The sequence below is a fragment of the Falco rusticolus genome, chromosome 12 (genome assembly GCF_015220075.1).
Source record: "Falco rusticolus isolate bFalRus1 chromosome 12, bFalRus1.pri, whole genome shotgun sequence".
In the NCBI taxonomy this organism is placed as follows: Eukaryota; Metazoa; Chordata; class Aves; order Falconiformes; family Falconidae; genus Falco; species Falco rusticolus.
The window spans coordinates 24638215-24652916 of NC_051198.1; the positions used below are offsets into that span (position 1 = coordinate 24638215).

At 36.0% G+C, this 14702-nt stretch overlaps 1 protein-coding gene across 4 annotated transcripts in view; it reads left to right on the forward strand.

Moving 5' to 3' along the window:
- The window catches only part of SPATA17 (spermatogenesis associated 17), an 89706-nt gene that overhangs the window by 42104 nt on the left and 32900 nt on the right, over positions 1–14702 (forward strand). For all 4 annotated transcript variants that reach the window (XM_037405499.1, XM_037405501.1, XM_037405502.1 and 1 more), the window contains one exon: positions 12090–12293. In XM_037405499.1, the coding sequence (XP_037261396.1) occupies positions 12090–12293 (204 nt within the window). The remainder of the gene's footprint in view (positions 1–12089; positions 12294–14702) is intronic.

A 14702-nucleotide genomic window follows, 5' to 3' on the forward strand; every position in this document is an offset into this window, starting at 1 on the left:
GTGTAACACCCATACTCTATAAGCAATTCCACTTTAAGATAATGGGAGTTGCTTTGCAAACTTCTGTTAACTCTGGATTAAGGCTTTTGAGTATAAAGATAGCAAAAATGTGCCCCAATGCTACTTTTCAGCTTTTGTTTTTCAGACCAGTTTTGTTTTTATCCTCTGTAGTTATTATAGAACTCAAATTTATATCAATTGCATCAGTCATTATTTTGTGTTTGTCAGTTCATAGAGTAAAATACTTTAAATTCAAACTCTGTTCAATGCTAAGGTATTTTTATTGCATTTTTCTTGTCAAAAGAGATGTTAATTCATAAACATTACACTGACTGCGTGTTCCCCCTTTATACACTATTGGAAATCAGGAGTTAACTCTATTGAAGTTACTGCACTCACATCAGGCGTAAATGTTCTAAGTGAGTAGAAAAGACAAGCCACAGAATCCTTCCTGGAGCAGGGTAATGAATATTCAGAAGGCACAACCGATTAATATGCTTCTAACCTAATGTGCTGTCCTGTAAGAACTTGAAAAACAATTGGTCTGAAATGACACTGTTTGACACCCACACTGTCTCTGGGCACCTGACAGTTTTATTCTTATAAAGGTGAGGGCTCAGTGGATAAAGCTCTGGCCTTTGATCTTCATATCCACAGTTTAAGAGACAAGGCTGCAAGTTTGGTCATTTGAGCTTAGTCCCGAGTGAACAGTGCACATCACAAAATGGTTATACATAATTTGTTACTATTGGCAGTGTCTGTTCAGGAAAGGCCAAGGACTGAGCTAGCATGAAGAATGAATTAGCTCTTACCTTTTACATTTTATTTCCTCCCTCTTTACTGTTGTAATTTTATTATCCTGTCTCTAAAACATTCAGGGAAGAAATTATCATTCATTATAAGTACTAATACTTCCTGAAGATGAACTAAAATGGTTAATTTTTTTTTTAATGTAGGTACCCCAATCACTGATCATCCCCACCTATCCATGGGTGTTTAATATCCACTCATCGCATCTCTGCCAAGAAGTCAGATATTTCTGAGTAGTTTCCCAAGCTTGTACCATAAAAAAAATCCCATTTAAATTCAAGAGGAAAGAGTGAGCTCTCCTAGCTCTCAGGCAGGCTAGCAGCCTACATTTAAATATCATTAGTATATTAAGCATTTCATGCTGCAGTGTTCTGTTTTTATAAAAATATTTTCCAAAGGATGCTCAATTTGCATGAAATCCTTCTTACAGTACTTGTGACAGGTATGTTTGAGCAGCCAGCCCTCCACGTTGGAAGCCAGATGTATCAGTCTATTCACAGGTACTCACTGTAGGAAAATCATTCAGCTGTTGTGCCTCATGGGGCACTATACACACAACCTCAGCTCACTTGCAAGGAATCTCAGTTAATGTTGCTTAATGTTTCTGTCAAAAAGAAGGACAAAGTAAGGTAAACTGAAAGCAGCCAGTAACTGAGCTGTTTGTGATTCTGGAAGACGTTGTACCTGAACAAAGAAAAATGCTTATGTCTAGAAGATTAGTTCCACTAGGTCTGAATTCCAAAACTGAGCTTGAAGTGATTTGCACATACAATCAAAAATCTTCAGTTCTCTTAGAATTTGAGTCCAGCTCTTGCCCTTTGGGATTACTTATCCTGGGAATACTCAGTATCATGGTGATGTAAAAAGAAGGCAAGTACTGGAAGCCAACATCCTCCAGAACCTGCCTGGTGCACACTCTGCCAAAACCATCTAGAGACCATGTTTACAACTTTAGTAGATTTTCCAGTTTTCCTCATATCCTTTTCAATCACCCTTTCTTTTTCTCTGGGAAGGGGTGATTGTCTCCCTGGAGAGGGCAAGTACAATCAAAGCCAAAACTAAGATGGCAATGATCTTCATGCCCAGAAAAGGGTAGCTCCGTATGATTAGGGAGCGATGGGAAGAGGATGGGAAGGTGCTATCTGCTGATACCATAACCTGTCTCCTGTAGGAAACAGATGGCTATGTACAATTTCAGATTTATTTCTTCCCATACACTCTTCTCCTAAGTCTCATTCTAGCACTAGTTGTAAGTGAAAGTGCTTCCAACAGAAATCAGTAATTTCTCCCTTTGCCACACTTCCCAGAAAACAAGATCTTGACATCCTATTTTTTAAAGATAGTGAGTGAAAGAACTTAAAAATAGAAAAAATGTAATAATTTTAGGCGTGTTCTGTGGCAGTATTGCAAACTATTTTTCCTGAGGACTGCTTATTGTAAAATCATGTCAGTGTGTTTGCTAAGTGGATAACTGTGCGAAAGAAATGAGAAGGAATTTTACACTGAAAGATCATCTGTCATTAGAAAGAGCTTAAGACACAAAAGGCTGTAAAGTTTGAGTGCTGTTTTGTGATTGATCCTATGCAAGCTCAGTTTTTAAAGGCATATACATGTAGACACGGCAATATTCCTCCGAGCTTCTTCTAAATAGCTTGTTTCTAGCCGTGTCATTCATACTAAGCATATGTTATTATAGCGTAGTGGCATCTCTGCACCTACCATGCATTACAGCATTTAGCATCTCCGCATCTAGCATTAGTCATTTAAAAATCCAATAGCTAGAAGGTCCTTAAACTGTCTTTTTCAGCATCTGAATTACATAATCACTATCTGTGTGGATTTTTTTCTAGACAACAAACTTCTTGCTCAACTCCTGTGGGTAGGATTAATGGCAGAGTTTAAAGGACAAGCTGTGTGATCTATCAAAAGTGTACATGCTGAGATCTTAGAAAAACATGACCACATTTTGTGTATTACTGTCAATTGGGGTGGCAAAAGGTTGGATTGCTGCAGGGTCAGAAAACTGATAAGAGTGGGTTATATATTGAATGCTGGCTTTGTGCGTGATGTGGTATGCATGTTTAAAAAAAGATCTACGTTACAGGGAAATTGCAATGTAGTGCAAATATCAGCTAAATAGCTCACACACAGAGCCACATTCACACACACTTGCATAGAGTGGAACTCCAGTGACATTCCTGAAATTGTTACTGGGATAAATTTAGTTGATGAGTAGTAGTCCATCTGGTGTTTATACAAGTTAGATGTGATGTATGGTCTTGCTGAGGTAATTTTTGAAACTATTATATCAGAAGAAGTACATGCTAAATAAGAGATAAGTGCGTAAGAAGGGGGAGGTTAGGAATGGCATGAGAAGTCGTGAAGATAAAATACTGTACATTTCTCAACAGCAACCCTTCCTGTTGATTAAGAAGTGGCACTGATGGTATCCTTGCTTTAATGAGACTTCAAGATGAGTGATGTACACACCAATTCTTTTGTTTTTCAGCTCTTAGGCAAGCGAATAGTATAATGGTAAAGTTCTTTCATTAACTTGCACAGTTTATTCAATATTCAGTGCTTTTGTTTAGTATCTAATATATACTGTTAATTTGGGAATTGTGTCTGTCCTGCAACGGACATGATGAAAACTGTGTATCTTCCCCCATCTATTGTGCTCTTTGCTTCCAGTTTTTCTATTGCAACAATCTTTTAATAAAAACTTTATCTTTTAATTTTTTCTTATTAAATCACTCTTTTCTACTCATTTCTGACTACCTTTACTAATCTGATGAACATGGTTCTGTTCCCTCTTCTTTATTCTTTCCTGTATACGATGCTGACTGTTCATTAAACCTTAACCTCATTGTTGGTCTCATTGAAGACTGCTTTGTTAAACATACTGCCACTTTTCAAGTTCTTAGTCATTGTTTCAACCTATAGGTTTACTACAGTAAATTCTTTAATAAATCTATCAGACCTTATGTCTGTAGGGGAAGATTCACATGTAAGCACAATGCAGCAGACATAAGAAACAATGAAAAGCCATGAATTGTTGCATTGTTTAGTTGCACATATGTATTTTTGGAAAAGTTAATGAATTCTCTTTTTAGCAATTTCCTTAAGAAAGGAAATTTCCTTATATTTTTTATCTCTATCTGTTAAGAAGGGCTTCTGTCTTCTGATACATTGTAGGTAACTTCTGGTGTTACAAATTCAAAGATGCTACATGGTATAATTACAAGGATTTTTCTCAATCCAGTGAGAAAAGGAAGGAATTTTGAGCTGATTTTTTTTTTTTACAAAGCTAATCTTTTCCATTATGACAATGACAGTAGATGAAATTTTAATTTTAAAGATGTAAATAGTATCACACATTTAAATAAGTGTTTTAAGTCTCTGAAAACTTCTCACAAGCATAAATAATTTTAGCCTGAAAATAACTCTGTGAATTAAGGAAATACTGTGTGTGTGTTCACACGCAGTTATGGAGACATGGAAGAATAAAATCACCTTCAGAGGATATTCTTCAGACTAAGCTCTTTAATTCCCATTCATAGAGTGGTTGTAGAAACAGGTTGGTTTGCAGAGATTCCTGGAATTTATACAGGATCCCATACTGACCCCAGCACTTCTTAAAGAAAAAAGGATAACATTTCCCATTCCTATTTTTAAAACAAAGTCATCAAGCAAGTTAAAATGTATTTTTCTGCTTCTTTTGGAATCAGAAGTCAAATGAGAAGTCAGTAAGGGAACTTTGAATGCTCTTTGTTTTGTGCCTTCATCATAAGAGTTCTGTTTCCTGTGCCATCGCTCCCTCATTCAAGTTATTAACCCTGATCTAGTCAAGTCATCGAGAGCCTGTGTCAGAATTATGTTTGACAGAGTAAGACTTGGTCAGGGAGACAATCAACGAAAGGTGGATGTGTTTTTGAGCTGCCTCTGCATTTGCTGGGCTGCCTGTGTTTTGGATGTTGTGCCACAATGATCCATGCATTGAACTAAGAGTTTGTTTCTCTTTTGTCTTGTTGCCTAAATACCCAGGCAGTTGGTACCTGTTTGGAAACTCAATTACAGTTTTGTTTCCTGCAATTGAACTTAGTGCCTGTGCAGGTTTAAAGGTTGATTTTATGGTCGGTGGCCAAGATACTGGACGTGAATGTTTCCTTAACACCTCATTGTATAGTCCATAAAGTTGCAGCCTGGTATACTTATAAAAGTGCATTTAAAACATGATTGCACTATTATTTTGATATCAAGCAAACATTTCACAGATGAAAAGGACTGACCCAAGCTTTACAATCTGAAGACAGAATAACAATAATTAATGCTTTTATTACTCTGTTTAAACAGAATATATATTAAGCAGAAGACAGGTAATTAATCCCACTTGAAAAAATATATGCTACTCATCACTCATTTATGTATTCTTCAGTCTCTGCATAAAAGCAGTATCTCAAACAATGCTAAAATACCTTAGCTACAGTAACAGGCTAGGTCCTTCAGTTCTTATTTAGATGAAATTCCGGAGACTATACCTTTACAAGGATTACAGGATCAGGCCTAAGGAGTAGCATTAGCTTAGTGAGAACTGAACCTCCACTTATAAAGTTGGGTGACATTTTTCCCATTGTCAGCCATGGTAAGGAAATTTTATCTCAAATTGAAATGCTAAACCATCTTATGGTATTTTTCCCATATCTGAATGAAGTTTGCACTATATTTCTTAAGCTTTAATATAAAAAAATTTCATATTAGTTTAAAACCCATAGATTATTCCTAGTAGAATACATTCTAAGGTGGCTTAAATATTTTGATGTTTCAAGTTTGAGACATAGTTTTATTATACTTGTTGCTAGAACAGTATTTACAGAATTTTTATAAATGGCTCTTTCCCCAATACATTTCATATTAAAGATATTATCCTTTTATTTTCACATCGTATTCTACTTATCGAGAAATTTTACATTCCTTTTCTTTTATGGACATGGTTACGGCATCATATAAACATATTTTTTCCTTGTGAATCATTAATGTTTTAAGGTATTTCTTTTATAAGGTATTTCTTTTACCTCCTAGAGAAACTATATCTGGGGATTAACAAGATTGTTCACTGGAATTCATGTGGAAGCATAACTGCAGTAGCTGAGGAATGATCATGTTTCCTTTTAGTTCGCAGCAAGAGTAATTGAATGTTGAATATCTTACTAAACGCTGGACTGTGACAGTGTGTTAACACTCCGACTATCTCCTAACAGCAGGGCAATTATTTGCTGAGTGGGATTTTTATAAATCCCCTGGCAGTAGTATGTCCTGATAATTATGATGAAGTGCACTGGTCAGTGTTGATTCAGCAATCCCATCTCTAGCAAATATTTCATTCACAGCTCTCCTTCATGCTTTTACTTTTATGGCTTTTAAAGATCTCTTACCTCTCCTCTCAGCTTGCTTAGTTTTTTACAAATTACAATGGAGTAAAAAAAAGGATTTTCAAGCTAAGTCTCTACTTTGTTGAAGTCTTTTCCTTCTCATTTAACTCCTCATTAAAAGACCAGAGTGAAAATGTAGGACTTTATTTAGGTTCTTACTGTGACAATCACTGGCAAAAGCTTCCTCCCTCAAAACTATTTTTCTCAAGATTAAATGACTGTTAAATGAAACGTATTCATGATATATGTTGATTATTTCAGTCTTTTGGAGCTGATATGGAAAAGTAATTAAAATAGAACATACCTTTATTATTGTTTAGTTAAATTACAGTAAAAGATATTTTAAAGATTTGAGGATATACTTTCTATCAACTTCATGCTTACATTTGATCTTCAGCTCAACTTCTTCAATTTTTAATTTTGCATGTGTGTAATTATTTGCAGTGCAGTAGCTACACTGTATCTATTAGGGCATATTTTGTTTGTAATTTTACATGTAGACTTTAAAAGCTCAGTCAAGAAATAAGAATAAGAAATTAATTCATAAATAACAATTGCAGCATCTAAAATGGTTCACATTTTATTACAGCACTTGGGATCACTGATCTTTTCTGTGGAAGTATCCAGCATAATCAACACAGCCTTGTCTTTCCCTTTGTACCTGCACCTTTTTCTTCCCTTTCTTCCTTCTTTCCTTCTTTCTATTTCTTTTGCTGCTGCCTTCCTTCATAGATTAGCTTTCAAGGCAAGCTCCTTAATAATTTCTTTGTTGTATTCTGGGAAAAAACAGTGAAGTCTTTCTCTCCATATGGAAACAGGAAAAAACAAAAATAGATACTCTACAGCATAGAGTAGATTTAGGATTAGAGGTGGAAGCAATACACAAATACATAAACCCCCGAAATCTTTTCTTTGCTAATGTTCATTAAATTAATATTTGTTTTCTTATGATTTTTTTCTTTCTTTATATGTGACCATTAATTATAAAGATAAGAAAATGATTGGTAGGAAACTAAATGATAGAGTGTTAGAAATGCAAAATGATTCAAAATATTAATGTAATGCTAAGGATGACTGGGTAACAAATGGTACATTTGCCAGTACGCTTGACCTGACACAATTAATATTCCAGGTCATGCTTGGGTTTCCATGATGGAGGGTCTGAGGCAGAGAATTCTAGGGGAAAAATATATCTATTGTATAACTCATTTCTCTCTCTCTCTCTCTCTCTTTTTTTTTTTTTTATTTTCCCTGACGAGTCAGAACCACAGTCTTAAAAAAAAAAAATAAATAATCTGTGCTTTCACACCTCATTTGCCGTATTCACCACTGGGCCACCATTCACCAGAAGGGCCTGATGGAGGGAGGTCAGTAAGAAGCTATTAGCAGAGTCCCCTCCTGAGATTTCTTTGGTCTTATTGAGGTGGAAGTTAGCATGACAGTACTGCAAATAACTCAGTTGTAGGTTTTTTAACAGTTAGCACAGATTTCCCCACAGTGTTTGTCACTTTAGGAAATTGTTCCTGGAAATGAAGTCCCAGAAAGCTGGCTTTGACAGCATCCCTTCTTAGTTGTGAAGAATATGGGTACAGAAAAAAGTCATTCTCCCTGCAGACAAGAGGTGCTTTTTGTAATATATGATAGTATTTTGGAGGGAACATGTTTTCTTATAGGCTAAAAGTGGAGGAAATATTGAAATCAAGAGTATGAGGTAATATCTCAAGACAGATACTTTTCTACCATTGAAAATGCAGTATTATCTACAATGGTCTGTAGTTGAGAGAATATTGTCATGAAGTAGGGAAAGGATGAAGTAATGCTTTTAACACATTGTACTGGTCTCAAGAAGATATGCAAATTTATGAAGCACCAAAGGCTCTGATCCTCCAGATTCTTAGATTTCTGCAGACTGCCAGCTCCCTGCAGAGGACAGAGTGAATAGGGCATTCATTCTGCGCACAGCACATGTGCAAGATATTACAAAAATAAGCCTCTGATTCACAGAGATATTTAAAAATGAATGGAACCGATTTTGCTAGAGATTGATCTGAACTGGAAAGTAGAATCAAACTCATCTTCTTGTCTTTCCTACCAAACTTTGCCAGTTTTAAATCTAGGCCTAAAAACTTACCACAAACCTTAGGGAATTTAGTATTAATTATTAGTATTAATTTGATCTGTCTAGATACTAACTCTGCTGATTGTTCTGCTGTCTGTCTGGTTGAATACTTGAACATATGTAATTAAAATGTAAAGTAATTAACAAAGATTGCTTGAAAAATTGTTATTTAAAAATGCACTTCATAATAAATTTTGACCCTGATCTTACAAAAAGTTTCAATTGTAGAAAAAAAATCAACTTTTAAAATGTCCAGCTGGCCTCACTAAAATTCCAAATCCAGTTTCATAGTTAGTACACTATCTATATGTGTATCTATATCTGATAGTATGTGGAAAAAAACCAACTAAAGGTGGCTCTTTGTTAAGACACCTTTTCAGCAATAATAATTTAAAAGACACCAAATCAGTTCCCTCATCTATTATGGCTAATTTGGGTTTCATTAAAAGTGCTAAAAGCCAATCCTATTTGTGCACCTTGAGATATTCAGTAACATTTCAGTGTTTGAACCCTTTTTCTACAGCCAAACATTTAAAGAAAGAAAGATCAAGCAGAATATATGTAGTATCTCAATATAGATTGCAAAATGCAGACAGCCATTGTATTTGTGGAGCCATTTATACTTGCTCCAAGTATGACTAACAGAAGCAATGCCATTTCTTAGAGGCCAGACAGCACATCAGTTTAAAGTTATTCCTGCCTGTATTTCTTTAGACAAAAAAATGTTTAAATTATTTAAGACCATGTGGTTTTCCACTTTGGGGAAACAAAAACCAAAACCTGTGCTATTGGCATTGAAATAATCTTTTTTTTTTTTTTTTGTTAAAATTTTCTACCCAATTTGCTCTTTGTCCTTTTCTTAAAATTTATTATATTTTTTAAAGAGAAGGCTTAACAAGGGGGATAAATTTTGGGCAAATGCAGGATGTGCTACAGATCAACAAATCCATACCCATCAACTTCAGAGTTGTTATGCCATAGTGGTTTATTGCGGATCACCCTGATCCTCAGTGATGCACATGGAGATGTTTTTCTTCTGGAAAACGTTTACATTTTCAGTGATTTTGCAGGTGTCTCTGAAATATGTGTTTCACAGACATCCCATGAGAGAGCAGTATCCCTCCAGCCAGCTGGGGACCCTGCTGACTCATGGCATGGCTAGAACGCAGTGTGCACATTAGGTGGGATACAGCAGCTGAATGTGGGTGGCATAGCAATGGGTGGAAGGATGAAGTAGCAATACAGTGAGTAGTTCAGTGACATGTCAAAAAAGGTAGTCACAGGCAATCACTTTTCTATTTTACTGTCATCAGTGGAGTGAAGGCAAAAATTAATTGATCAGTATGTAGGCAGATCCAATGGCCATGGTAGGACTAATGAGTGAAGAGCCATAATGACCATGGCATAGAGATGGTTTGTATGATCTAATTTGATTTAATTTGTGTGGAAGACCTTGACTGTGGCATTTTATATTTGAGAATAACTTGTGTAACAAGTGTATAAGTGTAACTGCCGTCAGTAATTGTGGAACAGTGCAATAGTGCCCGAGACAACACATGCAACTTGTGTTTCTGTAGCACTTCCAAGTCACCGACTTGTAAGCAAAAATGTACTGGTCTGAGAAGACAATTGCAATAGGACAGTGTATGAAATGCTACAAAAATAGTAACAGCATTAGGAGAATTTGTAACTTTATGAGATGTTTAGGTGAGTAAGAGCCAGACTTGTAAAACCAAACTGTTAAGATGCAGCTGGATTTTGCAGATTGTGCAGATGTACCTGCAGTTTCCCCTTCAGTCCAGTGATTCTCCTTGCCTGCTATTTGAAGCATGGATCCCTGCCCTTTTACTTTGGCATCCCAAAGAGCTGAAGGAACTACCAGTGGTTGTCTGGCATACATATGTTTCTACTGCTCATCCATTCGTGTCCTCTTTCCCATTACACATTTAGACTGATAGTGTAGTGAAATAGTTTATAGGGTTGGCGCTAAGAGGGGAACATGTAACAGTGGCCCAAAATAAATCGTTATTAGGGCCAGATCACTTACAGAGTTGAAGAATACAGCCCATAACATGCTGACTAGCCCAACAATATTTTGAATAATCTACCATCTCTGAATATTTTTGTCCATTAAACAATAAGTATTATATGACCCTTATTTAACTGTTTTGACACAAGAAATTGGAACTTCCCAGTAGAATATGTTAATGAAAAATGCATTAGAGCTAATTGGGGAGTGTTCAGTCCTCTCAGCCCCAAGAGATTAATACTTTATGAGGAGGCTGATGCTCTACTTTGTTTTCTCATGATCCTCAGCAGTGTTCTAAAGGAGAAATGCAAGATTTTAAAAACTTACTCTTTTCCTTACCTTTCCCCACATCACAAAGCTAATTTCTTTTCCTACTATTTTTATTCAATACTTCTTAGCACTTAAAGTTACCGTAAAAGGAAAGGACAGTATATTGTAACCGAGCATATTACTTTAAAAGTCTTAAGAATACTCTGAGTATACTGTGGTAAAAAATATAATTATCCTTAAAGCAATTCAGTATCTTTAAATTAATTTTTTCCAGGTGTATTTTAAGCATGTATCATCTGTTTTATAGGAGATTTAGTGGCTCTGTGCAATATGGTACAGGAATTCTCATGTTTAACAATTCATAATTAATTCAGTAAACTCACATATGTCTATTTGTTTATGTGCAACTGATAAAATCCCTACATTTATAAGAATGAATTGGGAACAGTGTCACATAATTTTGATTTGCCAGATATTCACAGATTGTTAATTACATAGGTTGCTAGTTCAGAATTTGAAATGTGTGCTTTATATTAGTAATTGTTATATTAGATTACCCTAGTGATGCAATTAATGCTGTATCCTGAAAAAATGAAATATAAAATTCAATGAATAATGAATCTTTTGGTTTAATTCACAATTCAGAGCTTCTTTTCTAAATTTTTGTTTTTCACAAGTTTTATACTATTAAAACTAAATAAATTTGAATTGCTAAAGGACTTTAATGTGAACATTTTGTTGGAAAAAAGCAATTTACTGTTTTTTGGTATTCCATAAATTTTCTTGTATTTCCCCTTAAATAATCACTCAGTTTTACTTTTAAAAATGCTGCAGGTGCCACTGTCTTACTCCACATTGTAAGTCAACTAGCACAGAGTTTAAAGGGACAAGAGTTATGTTCCCTTGCATAAGCATTTATTTTACTCTCTAAATATGTGTTTGGAAATAATACGTAATATATTTTTGTGTCTATTGTGTATAGGAATATAAATTGGAAATTCAATTAAACTTTAAATTTCAAACCAACTGTAATAGTTTGCCTTTAAAACTAGGTGCAAATTTGTACACAAATATTTTTTTAAGGGAAAACTGGCGTGTTTCTTTGGCTCCTGCTATGGAAGGTGGAATACTGAATGTGACTGAAAAAATCATGGGTTTGAGGTACAGGAAACTCTTCCTCCCATAAAATTGAAGTTACCCTCACGTGAAAGGCTGACACCCAGATTATACATTGCATTATCCTATTCAAACCCTTTTGTAACTGTAATGCAATGTCCAGAGATGCATTTAAAGTATAGATTTATCCCATGCCAGTTAGAAACTTTGTGCAGAACTGTATATTATGTAGGGGGTTTTTAGATTAGTTTGATTTATAGATGCAAGAATAAGTTCTGAATAGTTGAAGCCAAAGATAACATCACCTTCTGTTCAGATTGCAGGCATCTACAATTCACCGTTCAGAAAATCCCCGGATCCAATGGAACTGCTGCTACGGAAATCGAAGCCCTTGAGCCACAGACGGCAGCAAACAAAAAGTCCCTTTGCCTGTGAGCTCCATGACTGGCCAACTTGTAAAAGGCCTCCGAGCTTCTCTATGGCACAGCCTCTGCCGTGTATTGGCAGGCAGAAACCTCAGGTAACATTTTTCAGTGTCTCTGAGGCAGCTTTTGTTCATATCTTTAACCACAGCTTATTATAGAATATCTCAAGTTGGATCACCAAGTCAAAAAATCCCTTTTGTGGGTTTGTTTCTTTTATATAGGTCTAGCACTTGCATTCAGAATATAAGGTCTTTGAAACACGTTTGTCTTAAAGAAAAAGAAACTTAGGTGGTATGTAAAAACAGGGTAATATGATCTTTTATACTTTACTTTTGCCCTTTGGGGAAAAAAATGTCTTTTCCAATATTTCAAATGGAAGACCTGATACAAATGAATGCCAATATCATGATTCATTAAAGGTAGAAGTAATAATTTCCAATTTTAAATCAGTAAAAAAGAAGGAGAAATGAAAGGTAATAGGACAAATTAGCCAGTTGTGATAACTTTTTCCTCTTTTTGCAGTTGTTTTCCATATGAAGACCAGGAGACATCTTCTCAGTATAGAACAGTTCCTGCTCTTTTGTGTCCACTAGCTGTGTGTCAACTTTCATTACAAAAATTTCTAGTTTGTTCTGCATCACAGCCAAGTTGCCCAGCTCCCATTCTTAACTGTCATAGTCTCAATTTTAATTTCAGCTGATGGCAACATATGTTGCAGATAGCTTTTTTCTCTTCTATAAAGTAATGGATATCTCTGAGATAATGCATCAGAGAGAACATCCCACAAGACGGCAAAATAGCTTTTGACACCTTATTGTCAAAACCTGCTGAGAATATGCCCAATATGCACAGCAGACAGACTTTTGAGACCTTTGTGTTTCTCGCTTGATGACAATACAATGACACGTAGCTTTCGCCAGTAAATGCCTGATACAGTTACTTTTGGTATAATATTCTGTTTTACCCTCTATTCTGAAGAATTTTTCAGTTTCCCAATCTACTGAACCTTCTACTTACCTCACACATACGCTTTCAGTGCTGGTTTGACTGTGAATGACCACGGTGTCTACAGAACTTCTTACGCTGTTTTTTTTATTTTTTTACTCCATCCTAAATTTTCTCATCCATATTTTGCTTAGAAAGACAATACTTCTAAATGGGTCCTTCTCAGTAACTTTTATGGAAGCTATCGTTTAGCTGCAGAAATTAAACAGCAATGACAAGCAATAAGCAATGTATAATACATTTTTATTGGTATTTTACTCCTCTGAATTGATATGGTTATTTTCACTATATTATTACAGCCCTTGGTAGAGGTGATCTGAACACAATCTTAAGTTTGAACTACTGCTGGGTTCAAACTATGTGTACCACACTATCTGCCACATTTTGCCTGTGGCTTATTAATTGCATCCACATTGTTCTTCAGCGGGGATGGCTGTGGGCATACTTTCTAACTCCCACACAAGAGGCTTTTCTCACCTTTATGTCACAACTGACTTGTCCATAGCAGGATGAGTCTCTGCCAGTGGTGTGACATGAAGGCAAAGGCAATTGCATTAAAGAACAAGAGGATGCACAACACCTCTGGAGAAGTGGAGGTGAGCCACACAGAGATCTACACTGCTTGTAACAGTAAGGATCAACTTCAGGGCAGTTCTCCACCTTCATCCTTGCCTCCTTATGTTCTCCCTACCTTGACTGCTTGAGCTTCCTCATTGAATGAATTAATTGACTCACATTAGAATCGAGACAAAGTGTGAGCCCATCAGTTGGGGTGGTCAGGGAGTTTGGAGATGAGATAAATATGACATTATAGCTTTACCTTGTGGCACCAGAGGGGCTATGGCAGTCCTTCAGTGGGTTGTGACTGAATGCACTGTCTCTCAGGATGGAGGGGAAGATTTTGCCTAGAGGACATAGTACAGGAATCATGCTCTTAAATAAAGAGGGAACTCAGAGGTTTTCCAGTTGAGTTGCATTTACAAAACTGCTTTGCTGTATAGTAAGTATCTTACAAGCTTCTGTTTGGATTTGGAATATTTTATAGACCTTTCTAAGTTCAGACGCACTCACAGCAGTGGTGCACAGATAGCCTTTTAGAACAAACCAGAAGAGTTCTGTTTATTTTCTGCACCTCAAAGAGGGAATTTACTATATAATACTTTAATCCTTTCAGCACCCTGGGATGTACACTGTGGGGTAAATTTTCAAAGCACAGCGCGTGGATTTAGCTGCGCGACTCTTATTGATGTTAATGGGAGTCACACGGCTAAATCCCTGCACAACACTTGGACAATTTAGGGTTGTATGTCTAAGAAAAGGACACTGGTCTGAGCTGATGAAACAGCTGGAAATGAAAACCCATCAGAACACATCATCCTGCAAGTTGTCTGGTGTGACAATAAGGAATTTAATTACTAGATATACTTGTGTCCTACTTGTCTGTGGTAACACTTTTTGGCACCAAGCTTCTTTTCCTAGTACCTAGAGTCACTGTGAGT